The following is a 19,038-nucleotide window of genomic DNA, read 5'->3' on the forward strand; positions in this document are numbered from 1 at the left end:
TTGAAAACTAACTTTTTATTTAATTTTGTAATCTAGCAACTTTGGAGCTAGTAAACTTCTGGAGCATCACTTCTTACTATGCTTTTGACAAGCCTATCAGTAAATAGAGTAGTATATAGACCAAATTCCAAACTAAAGCACCACTAAAATATATGAATAAAGGCATTTCCAAGTTCTAGTCAATAGCTTACTTAATAGTTTTAATACAAAGAGAAAATTTTAGACAATATCTCAGTTTAATTCAACAGAAGTTAATATTAATGGAAGGAAAAGGGGGGACAATATAGAACCAATGGAAATATGATCATGTAAGTCACTTATGATTTTAAATAAACAAAATTCACATTTACTGAGTACTGTATACTATGTACACCAAGTGATATTGGACACTGATGGGGAAAACAAAAAAGAAGGGAGAGACATAATTTGAGTCCACAATGAACTTAAAACAATAAAGGACTGACACATAAACTATTCTAAAAGAATGAAGTGCTATTCTGGAGAAAGTTATTCAGGGACCCAAGCAGAGGAGCAAATGAGGAAGTCAAATCTGAACTTATCATAATGGGTAGGAAAAGAACATAAATGAGACACTTCAGATTAAAGCAAATGCATGTGCAAAGGCATGGAGGTGACTTGATTTGAAGCCATGTAAGGGACAGCTAGACTGGAGAATGACAATGAAAGATTCCACCAATACTATAAGCTGAACATACACCTATAAATTCTTCAGTTAAGACATATCTGTTCGGACAAACTCAACTAGCCATTTAGAATGTTTTTAGATAAATTAATATTAGTTTGCATTCAAATGCATCCACCCTACATCAGTAAAATCTCTCCTTTCATGGAATATCTGGTTCTTACATACTCAAAACTACTGAAGTTAGAAAGGAAAAATACAGATGGCCCTTGAATAACATGGATTTAAATTGTGTGGGTCCAATGATACACAATTTTTATTCAATAAATACACTGGAAAAAATTTTGGAGATTTGCAACAATTTGAAAAAACGCACAGATGAACTAGAAATATCAAAAATATTAAAGAAAAAGTTAGGTATATCATGAATACATAAAATATATTTATTTTCTCTTATGATTTTAATAATTTTTCCCTAGCTTACTTTATTGTAAGAATACAGTATACAATACATGTAACATATATATGTTAACTGTTGTTATCGACAAGGCCTCCAGTAAAAAGCAGGCTATTAGTTAAGTTTTTGAGGAGTCCAAAGTTATATGTAGATTTCTGACTACGGAGGTCAGTGCCCCCAACCCCCTTGTTGTTCAAGGGTCAACTGTATGTTACTCCAATTATGAGGTACTAAAATAGGCAAATTCATAGACAGAAAACAGAGATTACCAGAGGCAGGGGGGGCGGGGGGCGGATATGTGGAGTTATTGCTTCATGGTTATAGGTTGTTTCAGGTGATAAAAACCTTTTGGAAATTGATAGTGGTGCCACTGACTATACACTTTTAAAAAATTAGAATGATAAACTTCATTTAACATATATTTCACCTTAATATTTAAAAAGTAAAAAACTATGTATATAAAGATATCCCTTAAGTTGGTATCTATATCAAAAATTGGAATAGTTTAACATACATCAATGAGAAAGCAAGCTATATTAAATTATAAAATACAAAATGGTGTGTATAATGAGCATAAACATGACTATATTAAAAATATACCTACAAAGACTGAAAGCTAATATACAAAAATAAAGATAATTTTATTATAATTCCTCTCATTCCTTTCTCTTACTAACAAGAGATTCTTTTTAATCTACCGACAGAATTTTTTCCCATCAACATAATTATCCTAACTGCCGTCCTAGTGAACTGAAAGAGGTCTTTTTCACTTTCACGGTAAGAGCTTTTGTTCTATTCCATGATTTACCTGCAGGCACGGTCAGGGGAATTAAGAATTTCATAGTAGAATACGGAAAAATTCAGAGCAAGACCTAAGCGAATGGGATGCGTTGGTGGAAGTTCTGTCATTGCAATATCACTAGCGGCTTTGTAAGCCACTAGGCTGTTCTCCGCAGCCTCCTTCCTGTCATTTCCTGTGGCAAATTCAGCCAGATACCTGTGGTAGTCCCCTTTCCTAAAAACAAAGAAAACAAAAAACCCATAATTAGGAATAATGCTTTTAAAATAAAAAATAGACTTAAAAATTTTTTATGTGAAAAAACAGATTTACTATTAACAGGTATACTTCAATAATTTTTAAAACTCTCAGGAATGACTGATTCATCCATTTAGTTTTCCTCTTTAGAGATTTCATATTGCCAAATATAAGCAAAATCCTAGAAAAATTAACTGAAAAGCTTTTTTAAAAAATTAACAAATTTATCACTTCCTAGACTAGAATTATATATCAAAAGTGGTTCCAAAGAATGTCGTACTAATTTGTTAATCACAAAATAAAAACTTCTATATAAAATGTTAAGATTGAACTATGTAATGCACTGCTGTAGCTGGGGGCGGGGATCTACAAAGGCAAATGAGTGTAAATAGGTAAAGCAAAACCTGGTACATTTTTACAGTAAAGTCTAACCATCTTAAATGCAATAATACTTCATTAGGTGTGAATGTGCAAATGACTATTCAAAAATTATTTTAAGTTTTGAGAATCACTCCTCCCATATAACTATGTTGGAAACAATATTAAACAACTATTCTTAAAGAAAACTTGAAAACCTACACAGAAAAAGTGATGATTCTAAGTGCACCAACATGATTAATCTGACATTTTCCTTTCTAGTATAGAACCTACATTTTATAATAGAAAACCTTGGACTCGCCAGTGTTAGCTGCTGGAATGAGGTGTTTGTCCAGTACATCCAGAATGTCACAACAGATTAACTTTAGCTCAGTCTCAACCTGAAAAAAAAAGGTCAAAAAATTGTTTAAGTCTAAGAAATTATATAAATTATCACATATTCTACCTCTGGTTTTGAAGAAGAGAGCCATACTAAACAAAACATATATCCTTCTCTGAACCCTCTTCCCCTTCTCAGTACAAAAAAAAAAAAAAAAAAAAAAAAACCAGAGAAAAGTTCTCTACAGGTTACAGAAATTATCTTTCTCATGCTATTAAGTTAAACACTTTTTTTTTTAATGAACTCATTTCAGGTTCAAAAGAGTGACACTGATTACTATTTACTGAAAGTGCTGCACATTTATATAAACTTCCTTAAATGAGGTAGGAACTATTGTCTCCATTTACATGAGAAAACAAATATAATATTTGCCCAAAGTTCATCAACTTTAAAAGGCAGAGCTAGGATTTGAACCAAGACAGATTGCATGCCTACCATCATGGTTTACAATGGATGAAACAAAAATTCAAACCAAGGCAATTTTTGTTTCCCTTTAGTGCTCACATTCTTAACCTCTACTGTGTTCTCTACTCACTTTAGTGGTAGAGATCCATAGCCAGTAAGGGCACCAAAACTCTGTATACCAAAATAAATGTTGCCTCTCATCTTAATTCATTTATCATGCCAAAAAACTACACCACTCTTAAATACGCATATGTATCCTGAGCTCCATTTTCTATTAATTCACAGTGACATTGCTGAACCTTTCCAACCAAGTTCTTCTCAAGTCCTCTGTAACATCCTTTCCTTTGAAAATAATTCTACTCTCTCTCTCTCCTTTCCTAAAATTTCATACTGATCTTAATTAAAACTAGCTCTTTTCTAAATAAACTACCTCTCCTTGTAGATTTTTTAATAGACATTGCTCTAGGAGAAGGAAGATTTCTGAATTCTGTTAGATCCTCACTGACTTGGTATGACTGTTCTATTATTCCAAACCCCTCCTCCTTAGAAGCTCATCCTTTATGTTCTAATTTCTCAATTTCTGTCATCAACAGAATCTGTAGGCCCTTCATCCACATTCACTGAGTATCTACAGCCTACCTCCCAATTCTTGGTATCACACCAAGGTATTACCACCCATGTTCTTTTCAACACAGTTCCTTAATCTCAACTCCACAACCTTCACTTGTCACTACCCCTAACTGTGACTGCTCTATCCTAGAAGTCTTAAATTCTAAGCTCACTACTGGATAATAACTTCCTTTTTGGACAATACTTCTGTTATTCCTACTTAAGGACACATCAAGACCTCCAGCCTCTTGAATCTTTCATCTCCTCCCAATTTATCAGTCCCTCTCTTTACTTCCGTCTTTCCTACTTAGCCCAAATCCCACACTAGCACACGAGACTTCGCTTTCTTCAGCACTTTCAACTTTCTCATTTCCTCATCACTCTGAAAATACCAAACTTGTCTACTGATAACTCATATTCTCTGTTCCAACATATTTGAGGGTAATGGTCACACCGATACCAGCTTACCACCTCTATGCAACCCCGGGTGTGTTAACTCCTTGGAACCTCAGTTTTCCCAATTATAATCTGGAATAATACCTACCCTTTACAGAGGGTCATTTAAAGATTAATACAATATCTTGCACTATTATGTATATTATCAAATCTCTCCATTCAGAACAGTAGCCAGCAGAGATAGAGATAGTCAATAAATGTGGTCTTCCTTTTCCTCTACTTAACAAACTCACTCTCCATGCTACTTCATGCCTGCTTCTGTAACTTCCCTCACTGTACTAAGTGTGGTTATATGCCTCTCTCTTCCACAAGGATCGGTTTCTCAACAGCAGCAAAATTGATATTTTGGGCTAGATAATTATTTGTTGTGGGGGGCTATCCTATCCAAAGCAGGATGTTTAGCAGCATCCCCATCTCTACCCACTAGATTACAACCAAAATGTCTCTAGACATCACCAAATATACTGAGGAGCAAAATCACTCTCTGGTTAAAATCACTACATCAATGGCTAGCAATCTTTCTGACCAAATTCCAGAGTATGAAAAATACTACATAAATATATATATACATATATATATATTACCTGAAACAATACCCTGATGAAATAATGCCCAATACCCTCTGATATTCTGTATTCTATTAAAAAAAATACAATGACTCAACTGAGGTTCCTAAGGATAATAACTATCTGCCTCATCTTTGTACCTACAGCATTAACAAATTGTGTGGTTAGAGGCACATGAATATTTGTTAAGTTGCCCTAAGTGGTAATTTCAAGTCACTCTACGAAGTATAAAGATTAAATTAGTTCTCTATGTTGCAGTGTTCAAAATTGTACACCACTCTCTGCAGCTTCCAGGAAAAAATTCCTAGAAGTCCATTAAAATATAAACTCTGTATTACATAAGTATACAACATGTGTGTACTAGGTGGTGATCAAAAATATCCAACATCTAAGGCACCTTTCTTTAAAGATTCCTAGGATATGACAATCTCACCATTTGCCGATACTCCCGAATCATTTTTAGTTTGTCTTCTCCCCCCTTGTTTTCTTCTTTCTGTTCAATGCTGCTGATTATTCTCCAGGAAGCTCTTCTAGCTCCAATCACATTTTTATATGCAACCGATAGGAGGTTCCTTTCTTCAACTGTCAACTCCACATCCATTCCTGCTACTTTCTTCATTGATTCCACCATTTCTATAAAAGTAAAATAAAATCTTAAAATTTAAGTTTTAACACATCCCTTCCCTTCAAAATAGGTCTTTTTTCTGACAAGTTAATGTAAAACAAAACTCTACCAAAAATAACTTCATAAACATCAAAACTACTTTGAGTAAAAAACCAAAAACATGTAAAATAAAGTGAACTAAGAGTCCGGAACAAGATCATCTGGAATTAAAGTTGTATGGAATCAGAACAACTTCCAACAGTACCTAGTATATATAAGCATGGTTTGGAGACTCTCTCTCAATATTAAATAAGGTAACTAGGAATGCACAACTACCACAACTGAGTTGGAGGTTCAAGACAAAGATTCAATTCCCAAATACAAATAAATTATTATTTTCCAAATAATAGTCATGGGAGAAAAGGGAATTCATTCATACAGCAAATATATACTGAGCATTTAGTTAGTAACAAACACAAACCAAACATATCTTTGGATGTTCCCATCTTTCCTCCCTGAGAAGGGCACTATCCACCTCCTATTAAATTCATTCATCAGCAAAACTTTTGATGATTCCTATTTGTTACCACTAGGTGGCAAGCAAAGAAAGGGGCCCAGATAAACTTAGGGAAATCCTAAGTACAGGAAAAAAATAGGTAATACAATACACGGTGGATGCAAAGAACTAGAAACAGCTCAATAAATGCATTAATGAAAACCATGCTTTTAGAAACAACTTTAGTATTACCATGTGGCTCTCTAACTTACTGATTCAGAATTTTGGTGATAAGACCCAAGGATCTGCATTTTAACAAGGCACTCTCAGCATACATTAACACTCCAAGCACAAGTGTTACCTTAAGGTATGATGTAGACAGTGATTTTATGAAGCACTGCTTAATTTTGTTAAATTATGTATAATCTCAGGGAAATATGTTTCAAAATTTTATCCTTTCAGGAATATAAGTTAATAGAAATATTAAAATGGTATAAGGTCTTTGGAAAGCAGCTCACTAGTTTCTTAGACAATTGAACACCTTAGCACTCAGCGATTCCACCCCTAGGTATTACCCAAGAGAAATAAAAATATACCTTCACAAAGACTTTTACACGAATGTTCACAGCAACTTTATTCATACTAGCCAAAAGATGAAAACCCAAATACCCATCTATATGATGTACCGCTCAAGAATAAAAAAGAACAAAACTACTGATACAAGTAACAACATGAATGAATTTCAAAAACGTCATGATAACTGAAAAAAAGCCAAAAAAGCCAGTATGATTCCACTTAAATCAAGTTATAGAAAATACAACACTATAAAGGCAGAGTGCAAATTAAGTGGTTATCAAGGTATGGTTACCCAGGGCATGGGGGTGAAGTGTAGGGCTTGTGTGCAAAGAAATACAAGAGGAATTTTGGGGGTAATAAAATTAACTGTTCTACTGTGGTGGCAGTTACACAACTTAATAAAAAGTTACTGAATTATACATTTAAAAGTGGCATATTTTATCATATATAAATTATACTTCAATAAAGCTGACTTTTTTTTTTTTAATTATTATTTGTGCCTACAGCACCTGGTCTTCGTACGTGGTCTCTCATCTAAGTACTAACCAGGCCCAACTCTGCTTAGCTTCTGAGATCAGACATCGAGTTTGTTCAGGGTGGCATGGCCGCAGACCATGGACCGTGGCTCCACTGGGGCGTGAACCTAGGACCTTCTGCGTGTAAAGCAGACATGCTAACCACTACACTATGGAACCACGTCCAGTAAAGTTAATTTTTTAAAATGTAGTTCTGAAGCATTAAAAACATTAAGGAGTATGGTAATAAGACCATTAATTCATTTGTGGGAGCATAAAGGCATTCATTTGAAACATCCAATATTTTTTTAAACTATAGTCACAGAAAAAAAGGCTAAATTTAGGGGCAGTGGAGTAAAAGGGTATCATTTCAAGCTCACTTATACTTACTAGTTTATTCTCAAAACAACAACAAATCAAACATAGGTCAGAAGGAAAATTCATAGATACAAAAAACTAATGGTTGCCAAATTTTTTTTGGGGGGGGGCTGGATGAAAAATGAAGGGATTTTTAAAAAAGAAAAAAGGTAAAGGGATTAAATACAAATTGACAGTTACAAATAGCCACAGGGTATAATATACAGCAAAAGGAATACAGTCAATAATATTGTAATAACTATGTATAGTGCTAGGAGGGTACTAGGCTTATCAGGGAGATCATAAGTTATATAAATGTCTAACCATTATGCTGTACACCTAAAACTAATATTGAATGCTGACTGTAACTGAAAGTTATTTTTAAATTTTTTAAAGAAATAAACCAGTAATTCACTTTTTTAATCCTTTAAAATCATGGGCCTCTGTAAAAATATGGACACGAAATTACCTGAAACCATCAAAATTTAACAGTGATGTCTGCGTACCATTCCAGGTGACTGAGATTTCTCCACATTTGTACGCTTTAAAATTTTTCAACAATGAACACTGAGTATTTTTACAATGTGAGTGGGAAATATATTTAAAGTACTCAATGATATTCTACTATCCCAGATTCAATTAAGTGTAATTCCCTTCATTTAGAAAGCCACAAAACAATGCACAAAATACTGTGGTAAAACTACAGAAGCAGCAGTATCCACTTCTAGTTAACGGCTTTACTGATCTGTAATTCACAAATCACTCAATTCACCCATTTAAAGTGTGCAATTCAATGGTTTTTATTATATTTACAGTACTGTGCAACCATCACTTGAAAAATATCTCCATACTCATCAGCAGTTCACTCCCCACTTGCCCTCAACTCCCTCAGCCATAGACAACCACTAATCAATCTACTTTCCGTCTCTATGACTATATAAACGGAACCATATTATATGCTGTCTTTTGTGACTGGCTTCTTTCACCTAGCATGTTTCAAGATTCGTCCACAGTGCAGCACCTCTCGATACTTCAATTACTATATGGATATACAACTTTTTATTTACCCATTCATCAGTTAATGGACATTTGAGTTGAATTTTTTTTGGCTATTATTAATAATGCTATGAACATTGATATAAGTATGCTTTTGAGTCTCTTGAATATATATAGCCAGGAGTGTAACTGTTGGGTCATGTGGTAACTTTTTGAGGAACTGCTAAACTGCTTAACAGGAGCTGCACCATTTTTACATTCCCACCAGCAACACAGAAGGATTCTAATTTCTCCATTTCTCAACCAACACTTATTAGCTTCCTTTAAAATAAAAAAAAAGTCATCCAAGTGGGTATGAAATGGATCTCATGATTTTGATTTGTATTTCCTTGACGGCTAGTAATGGTGAGCATCTTTTCATGTGCTTCTCGGCCATTTGTGTATATCTTTGGAAAATATTCATATGCTTTGCCAATTTTTAATTGAATTATTTGCCTTTTTATTACTGAGTTGTAGGAGTTATTTACTTTTAAAATCTCAACTATTCCTTAGCCCCGCATGTCTCCATTCCTGAAAGAAGCACACTAAGGGATAGTAGTAGCATAAGTCAGAAAAGAGCTTTCCTACCACCCCTAAAAGTTCTACAATCAGTGTTTTGTACCAATTTGTATAAATTATGACTATAATGAAGCTCTTATAACATTGATGTCATCCTTATCCTTTTAACACCAGCAACAGAAACATTATCTGAACTACAATGTATCCCAAAAACTAAGTAAAATTTCTCATTAGCCAAAAAAATCTAGACAGAACACAACACCTACATCAGCAGAGGATTAACACCAATTGTATTCACACAAATTTCTCAACACGACTATATTTCATGAAATCACCTTAACAGCAACTATTTCATCAATGTGATCTAAGCTTTCTGAGACAGGGAAGACTGTCCGATCTGTTTAGAGAAGGCCTTACCATAACTTATGAACCAGGGAACTGAGACTCATGGTCAAATCGCTACTTATGGATGCACAGACAGTTTGGTACATGAAGTTTGGGCAATAAAATATACAATTTCTGGGATGTCCGATAGTCTGGAAACAATGGGTAGCTGACTGAAAATCACCACTGTTACAGCAACTCTGTAACATACAATCCCCACAATTAAAAAAGGGCATTTTAAACATAATGATAAGCGTGTTTGGCTCCAAATCACTTCGCCTTCATTGAGAGATAACAGCCTAATTAGACATTCATTACAATTAAACCAGCTTGCCTCTATTTCTTACTAAACTATCCTACCAAAAAGAGCATCAAATGTTATTCACCAAAACTTTAATTTAGCGTTGATTTTTGGTTTTGCTCTTTGAAGTATTTACACATTCATTCAATAAACTCATAAATAAAACATCTCATGTCAGGCATTGTTCTAAATGCTTTGCATATACTAATGTATTTAATCTTCTCAACAGACCTTCAAAGCAGGCACCACTGTCATCCCCATTTTATACGAGGACACTAATTAATATGGAGGTTAAACATGCTCAAAAATCTCAAATTCAGCAGATTACAACCCAGGTAATCTGAATCCAGGTGTGCTTTGATTTAATTATATTACCTCAGATTTGAGAATTTGAGAATCCTTTGGTTTGTTTTTATAAGAACAGATACAATATAAATCGTTTCAATGACAAGACATGCAAGCTTAATTTATTAAAATGTATTTTATTCCTCCTCAGAATACATCTCTCCACCTATAAAATCTCCCCAAAATCACCTCCAAAAAGCTTACTGCTAATGCCTAATAGAGAGCAGATATTCCCATGCCACTAATATCTCTACATCAACATCCCAGTAAACTTGATTCTCCCGAGATTATCTCTGCCAGCCTGTAAAACAAGTCTCAGTGCTGAGTTTCAACAGTCTTTTTAACAAGACAAAGCAGAATATCTAAAAAGGGACACATCTCCATCTATCGGACTGACTACAAGTTACCACAAGGCCCAATTCTACGGTTCCTAATGAGATCCGGGGTCTGAATAGAAGCAAACTGTTCAGAATTTGTCACGGAAAACCAAGCAGGTGCTGTGCTGGCTGACAGGATTAATATACGAGGTCATAACCATAATTTCTCCCAAAACGGAAAAACTTTTTTACAGCTGTTATGACTTTAAAGACAGAAAACTGAAGCTCAGAATAACTTGCCTAAAGCCACACAGCTAATATGTGCTAAAACCAGAACTCAAACTCAGACAAACTTAAGTGCCTGAGCTCTTAACCACCACTTATATTTAATTAACTTTCCAAGTGGTGTGCTCATATAAACTAAGTCCAAGGACACCAAAGGGAATCGCCCCAAAGAAAGGAAAGAGCCTTAGCAACAAACACTGCCTTAAAAAGGTCCAGTCACTCAAGGTTCTGGAAAGGCCTTAGGTTTGCTTTAAGTTAAAGGTTGATAAGTTGGCCAATGACCTTTCCTCTTTGCCTAGGAAACCATTCGCCACTCTGGATCAGACTCAAACATCTTATTCTGTGAAGCCTTACTATGCTTTCCAATCCATATTGTATTTCTCCGTATTAAGGTGTTTTTCTTCCCATTAATTGTTACCCTCTTAAGAGAGCATGAACTGTGTGTGTCTTTATCTCTACATTCCTGGAAGAGCACAGTATTTAATGCCACAAAGGCAAGTACTTAAAAGAATGAAAAGGATAAGGCAAACTATGTTAAATAGAGATTGAGAAATACATTCTGGTGGACTTGACTGAATGTCCTATGCAAACAAAACCTGTTTAAGGATCTCTACTAGACAGAATGAGTTCTACAGTCTTTCTCGGCAATTTCAATAGGGCTTTTTACTGCAATCCATTTTATTTAATAGAAAATTTTGTTATCTGTCCCTCTGAGACCCAAAAATCATCCTGAAGGTCTGAAGTCTGTTTATTAAACATGTAACAGGAAATTTAGTATAGGTGTCCTATGTTATCACACTTGAGCAAAGTGCCTATACATTAAAATAGTATTCCCAACAAGACTACGGCATCTACAGAGACTTAAAATATGAAGTATCTAGTATCATATGATCTGATCTCGAATCCCATACAGGAAATGACTAAAGGAGAACCAACACCATTTCAAATACAGTACAAGAATCAAGGAATTTAGGGATATTCTGAGAACCTGGTATACTGTAGTCCTGGTATTACTGATTCGTCTGCATTAGATTAACAATAAAAAGCAGGCAGAATGTGCAGAGTTATAACTTGTCTTTTATAAGGAAAAATGGCTGGTTGGTATTTAAAAAAGGTGGGTGCGATAAGCCCATCAGAACAATCTATAATGGGATAGAAAAATGTCACTTTATACAATAAGCAGATATAATTACCAATCAAGAGCTTTCAGGGCTCATTTAGAGCACAATAGGTAAGGAAAATAAGCTTTCTTTACCTCTTTAAAACACTAAGATTTACCACCTCACACTCAATAGGCTGGCTACTACTCAAAACAAATTAAAAAAAAAAAAGTGCTGACAAGGATGTGGAAAAACGGACCCTATGGCCCTGCTGGTGGGCATGTAAAACAGTACGGTTAAAAATACAGTTATCATATGACCCAGCAATTATGCTCCTGGGCATATACAGAAAAAAACTGAAAGCAAGATCTTGAAAAAGATATCTGTACACCCATATTCATAGTTGCATTATTTGTAATAGCTAAAAGGTGGAAGCAACATAAGCGTCCACTGATGGATGAATAGGCAAGCAAAATGAGGTGTGTATATATATATATATGTATACACACACACACACACTGGAACATTATTCAATCTTAAAAGGAAAAAACTTATAATTCTAATTTGGCAAATATGTGCTCAACATACTCTATAGGTCATTCAATGTATATTTTACTAATAAATTTATTTCATCTATGAGAGGTGAACACAGTGTAAATATATATATATGTCTTACTGTTAAAGTTTACAGCTGAAACTTACTGGATTTCATTAATCAATGTCACCATAAAAAATAAATTTATTTTTTTTAAATTAAAATAATTAAAAGTGTTAAAATTATTTCATAATATTTTATATTTATCTTGTCTCTTAATAGTTCTTTTTAATAAAATTATTTTTTTAAAAAGAAGGAAATTTTATGCCAAAACATGGATGACCCTTGAGGACATTACCCTAAGTGAAAGAAGCCAGTCACAAAAGGCAAATATTGTATAAGATTCCACTTATATGAAGTCCTCAAAATCATAAAGACAAAGTATAGTAGTTGCCACTGGCAGAAAGAATGTAGTTATTGTTTAATGGGTAAAGTTTCAGTTTTACAAGATGAAAAGAGTTATGGGGATGGATGGGTGGTGATGGCTGCACAAAAATGTCAATGTATTCAATACCATTGAACTGTACACTGAAAAATGGTTAAGATAATGAGCTATTATGTGTATTTTAACACAATTAAAAAAAAAAAAAGACTAAGATAAACTACGTAGCTCTGCTCCAAACTCTATAGTCTCCTTCTCAATGAAAAGTAATTCAGATGACAGACATGACAATGATGGAGACTGTTAAAAAGAAACTCCTCCAAAGACCCGAAATGAGAAAGAACTAAAGGAAATTAAAATTTCTGTCTTGCATGAAGGCAAGCTTCCCAAATCACTATGTCAAATGGAAAATATGCAAAGTTATCTTAGGGGTGACTAAGAACTATCATGGGAAAAGTCAAGGGGGAAAAAGGTACCTCTGAAAATTGTAAAACTCTATAAAATTAACCTCACTGTAATTGTAAAATTCATCTCAGTAAAAAAATCCCTCTAGACCAATTACTAGTTATCAAGCTCAATGATTGTTTGACATTGTTAGTTCGGGATCTATCAGAATATATTTAATATGTATATACAGAAGTCTTTACCCTCTGAGATAATTTAATGGTTCTGTTAAACAAGAGCACAATCTTCAAAACAGGAAGGTTTTTGTTAAATTAAGAAGTGGCTGGGTAGGACCTGTACTTTTCAACAAAACACCATCATCTTTCCCTCACATTGAGTTTTCCTTTATCACATGATGACTACTATCCTCAGAGACACTTCACAAAATAACTTGAAAGCAAGGATAAATACAATAAAAAGATTCAACATCACAGAAAGCCATTCTGCACTAGAAGAGAACATGGGGACACTCTCCCAGTTGGAGGAAAAAAGTATTTTTATCCTTTGAAGATAAAGGACAAGTGAACTTAGGGGAGTGTCAACAGTTTAGATTTTAAGAATGGTCCCATCTTATGATTAGCAGAGAAACTGTTAATACTAAGAGCTAGGTGAAGATAAACAGCTCTTGCAACATATGTAGTAAAAATTTATGTATTTTGGGCTAAAAGGGAAAAGAGAAGTATAAAAGGAAAACATAGTATCTGCATTTGCGAGGTGGTCCTGATTACAAGCAAACAAACAAACAAACACAGAAATCCAGACCTATGCCAGCCAATAGCACTGGGAAATAACTAGACTGAGGACCAAAGGGAAAACTAAAAGACCTACGATAAAAGAGCTCAGGCTAGCCAGAGAACTTAATCTGATGAATGTTTCTTAAAATCTCAATAGTTCTGAAGAGATGTGGTTTAGAAATTAAGAAAAGAAGGATCTCTACCATAGAATTAATCTTCACAGAGAGGGAAATCTTCTGAGGCATGCCATGAAAGCAAAATATCCTTCATATGGCATGCACATATTTAACATACCAGCCAAAAGGTGATTTTATTCATCTTTAGAGAAGCTGGCACATTTTTAAACAGCTCTGCGTCATCTAAGATTCTGGAAAGCAAAGAAAGAGGCATGGGTGCAATAGACTTAGCATCTCAAAATTGAAAGCACAAAAGAGACAATAAACATGCTTTAAACCTTTTCTAAAGAATCAATAGCCCGAAGTTGTGAAAACTATGGATCCCCAAAGGATAGGATAGGCGTTCTTAAAAAACCGAATTATTCCCAAAATCTCAGAGGCTTGACACAACAAAAGTTTCCTCCTTACTCAAATATTTAAGTGAAAGTCACTGTCTTAAAGTGGTACCATTTGATACTTGAGGCTTCAGCTGGTCAGAGAAGCAAGGGAAAAAGAAGAATCAGGAAAGGGTTTTTTTCACTGCCTCTACACACGGTTACATGTATAACTTCTGCTCACATCTCACTGGCCAAAACAGTTCACATGACCCTGCTGCCCAAGTACAAGAAATTGGGAAAAAGGGGGAGGGTGCGTGAACACTACAGCATTTCAAGAGTGTGTGTGTGTGTGTGTGTGTGTGTGGTGTGTGTGTGTGTGTGTTTTTAAAGCAAAAAAAAACCCACTAAAATAAAAAAGGCTGTCAAGTAAAATCAGACATTATTTAAAAGAGCAGAGATACACATAGAAACTTAGACAAAGAATGCAGAACACTAATTTTGTCCATGGTTAATGGCATTGAAGAAACAACTTTATATGTCTTAAGTTAAATTGTTTTTATTGTATTTGATTTTAAAAAAGTATGCAAGCTTGTTGGGGAAAAAATGTCCCAGGTACTAAATCTAAGAGGAATTTACCATATGGATCTTTACTTTAGAATAGTCAAAAAATCTTTGACTAGATTTACACAACAGAGCAGTCTTCACTGAAATACTTCTATCTCATAAAATCAGGGCATTTCTGTAGAAAGTTACATATGTAACCAGGTATTATGGCTTTCAAATGATTTGATGGACTTGGGAAAACCTCCTAAGAATGAGTGAAATTATCAGCTAAGCAAAATTTGGACAATCACCATAGTCAATTCATAGATAATTCAATGACAACTGACATTCTGTTTTATAGATTTCTAAAAGATCCAAATATCCTGGTAACAAAGATTCTATTAACATTTAGAAACACACAGATATATTTTTCGAAAGAAAGTACCAAGCACATTATCACACCAACAAATACTCTATTGGAGACATCAGTTTTGTACCATAAAGCATGAAGAAAAAATCTGACCTAATCTTTTAAGAGCAGGTATTATTAGTTAACCATAAAGGAAATTCGGTATAATACCTGACACGTGCTTTCTGACAGAGCTACACTCTAATAAACCCATCAGATTAAGCTGGTTACAAAACATTCTTGGATAGCTAAAATGACTTATATTGGTTAAACATTAAATCCCTGCCAAATTTGACAATTTTAGTTTTTATCATAAATAATTCAGCTGCTTATCTCTGCTCAAAGTTTGCAATGCCATCACTTAAAAAGGTTATTTGCACTTTGTGTGCTTCCAAATCACTTCAGAGCTATATGGGATGCTAAAACACAATTTAAGATTTTTACATTACTCAAAATTGTAATTCAATCTGTCAAACTTTTTTCTTTAATTCTAATAGTAAATAATATGGAAAGGGCCTAAGGATGCAATAAAAACCTGAAGTTTGTAGCTTTAGAAGAAATGAATTTTTCTAGGGAGATAAAAATGCTACAGTACTAATCACTAGCTATTTTTTAGTTAAAATAAGCAAAATGTTATGAGATGTCTCTTAAGAATGTGTTAAAAAGAGTTATAAAAGAAGGAATAATTTAAAATAAACAGTTTGGCAAGACTTAGAATTTTTCTTTAAGCAAAGGTTTAAAATGAAAGATTAAACAAATTGACACCTAAATACAGACACAAAACTGGAAGTTTGGGAAGACTCTCTAAAGAGGTTCTATGCTATTCTAGTTACCACTTTCTCTGTTCTTGTCATATCTACCTATCACTTGTACTCGTATTAGGTGGACCAAAAGACACACTTTGGGAAACAGCATGGTAGGAAAACACAGTCAGAAAGGTTCAGATTAGATCTGCATTCCAGCTTAGATGTTTAATAACACACTATTTGACCTCAAACTTAACCTCTATGAGCTTGTTTCCTCATATACCAACTTGGGAGATACTCAACTCTTACTAGGTTATGATAGAATAAGACTGCATATAAATACTCTAGTACATAACAGAAGTCAACAACGTTAAAATTTTTTTTGTTTGCCTATCTTCCAAGATTAAAAATACACGCACACACAGAAATCCAAAAGGATGCAAGCTCTTAGATGAATGTTACTAACGTGCTTGCTGCGATGAGCTAAGAACACAGAACCAAGAATCTAAACCTAATAAAGCCTTTTATGTATAATTTGGCTCCATTTTTTTATTTCTAGCCCAGATATTGGCCCATTCTTAGGCCTCATATGCTTAATGCCATATCCATACCTTTGATGACATATCTTAAAGAACCTCCTTCTCTCACCATCCAAATCTTACCTACCCCAAAGAACAGCTCATCTATTATCAAGTTTTCCCTGACAACTACAGCCCATAATGCTCTAGGTTCCCCTTCTATAAATTCCTGTATCATAGCAGCTGGAAATAAATACTTGTTCTTAGGCAGTTCTCCTAAACTAGACTGCAAACTCCTCTATATTAAGTATTACAACAAATCATTTTATCATTCACAAGTGAAAACTTATTCCTAAGACAAGCTAAGTAAATATGTATTGATTCAAAAGTCCAAGAATGGATTTACAGGAGAAATCCTTAGGAATGCTTCAGAAGGGTAAAGACCTAATCCTGTCAACTAATCAAAATATACAAAAATACAGAGACTCATACAGAGAAAAGGGATCAAAATTAACAAGCTACAATAAACAAAGAGAAGAAACACTAAGAAATCAGTCCATTAGGTATGTAGTACAACTCTAAACCAAGGTAGTTATTAATTTTTTTAACCAAGTTTAATTACCATTTATAAATTTTAACCTAAGGTTGTTACATATTTAATATTCTGCAAAAACAGTAGTAACCCTCTAATATTGCACCTGGGAAAATATGTCCACAAAACCATGAACCACTGTTTGTTAAAAAGTTTAACAGAAAAAAAAAACTAGAAAAAAGGATAAGTAGTATTGCCACACAGATAAGATTCAAATATTCTCAAACTCAGGATCCCTGACAATTACTTAACTACTGAAAAAAGCTAAGATGGCCTCAAGATAGGAGCTTTACAACATCAGCTAGTCAAACCCAGATGTATACCAGAGATATGCATTAAATTGACAGACCAAATGCCTAAATTTTAATAAGCACCCTCGATGACTCTAATTCGGACATTTTAGAAACAACAATCTATTCCAGTGGTTCTCAACCCTGGCTAATATACTAAAATCCCTTGATAAGGTTTTCTTTTTAAAAGGCAGACTGACCTAGATGAATAAACATTTTTCAATTTTTCATGTTAGTCTGGATAAAACAGTCTAATTTTGTTTTTACAGGTTTTTAAATAGAATGTTTTAAGGAGAAAAGGCATGTTGCTGAATAACAAGTGTTATTTCTATGAAAGAATATAGTATATGTATGTATTACCCACATCAGGAAACATTTTTTCACATTAACATCTCTGAAATCCATTTTTCTTAGTCAATTGTGTGTCTCGGTGCAATCAGCAGTATTTTTCTTTATTAGTGTTATGTAAAATAATAGTGCATGTTATACCAATAGGATATTGGAGTCGATAAAAGGAGTTATGTTTTTGTGTTTACAAATGCATTGGCAGTTGAGCAAAAAGAAGTTCTCTAAGTATATTCAAACTGTTAATAGTTATTTCTGAAAAGGTAGAGTAGCTGCCAGAATTTACTCAATAGGGCTGTAACTGTTTTAACTTTTGCTTTTATAAATAAAAAAATTGAGACAAAAGTGAGGAAAAGTGTAGTTCCCATTTTGTTTGATTAGTTTAAAATTTTTAGATGCGTGAGTTTTGTAGCAAAAAAAAAAGTATGCACTACGCATTCATAAGTTGGTGGTACTATAAACTGAAAAAAGATTCTTTCGAAGAACAATGGGAGCACACAAGCCAAGGCTTCAGTTACGTGGACCAGAAAATTCCACTTCTCAGAATCTCTAAGCAATGCAAATTACAGAAAATTATATTTTGGATATAAGTATTTCATTGCAGTGTTACTAGCAATATACTGGCCAAAAACTCCTAACAGTTTATTATTTATTAAATGTTACATAACTGATACTATTTATAAACAGTTCATGATATAAAAAAAGATCATGATACAAAATTAAGCAAAATGAGATATAAATATATATGTAAAACACAACGAAATGGTAAAACAATAAAACTGCACAGAAAATAGAATCAATACAAGTTTTCTTCCTTTTAATTTTCCATGAATATGTAAATGTCTATATTGAAAGATGCAGAAAATACACAGTACTGAATAGATACTTTAGCTGGAAAATGTCCAAGTTGCCCAGGTCAATTTTAATGCAATTTAACCAGCTATTTTCAGTAATGACTGTCTTCCTAAATTCCTCCCTGTGTCACAAGTGTCAGCAAATTCTAAAACATCAGTTTCAGATTTTTTAAGCTTAAAAATCTGATGTCAAATAAAAACGAGAGGGAAAAATATATTTTAATACTTTAAGTCACATCTTGATTAGTGAAATGAATCTATTTGGCCATCTATCCAGACTTACCTGAAGGTCTCTAAAATAAAAGAAAACCATTCTCCTAATCTAATTAT

General features: G+C 33.8%; 1 protein-coding gene across 1 annotated transcript in view; it reads right to left on the reverse strand.

The window, feature by feature from the left end:
• Window positions 1-19,038, reverse strand: part of YWHAE (tyrosine 3-monooxygenase/tryptophan 5-monooxygenase activation protein epsilon) — a 35,627-nt gene that overhangs the window by 5,878 nt on the left and 10,711 nt on the right. Inside the window, exons 2-4 of the mRNA XM_039886259.1 lie at window positions 5,363-5,562; window positions 2,788-2,894; window positions 1,909-2,115 (exon numbers count right to left, since the gene is read on the reverse strand). Of these exons, the coding sequence (XP_039742193.1) occupies window positions 1,909-2,115; window positions 2,788-2,894; window positions 5,363-5,562 (514 nt within the window). The remainder of the gene's footprint in view (window positions 1-1,908; window positions 2,116-2,787; window positions 2,895-5,362; window positions 5,563-19,038) is intronic.

The sequence above is a fragment of the Pteropus medius genome, unplaced genomic scaffold, assembly GCF_902729225.1.
Source record: "Pteropus medius unplaced genomic scaffold, Ma_sr-lr_union100, whole genome shotgun sequence".
Taxonomy (NCBI): domain Eukaryota; kingdom Metazoa; phylum Chordata; class Mammalia; order Chiroptera; family Pteropodidae; genus Pteropus; species Pteropus medius.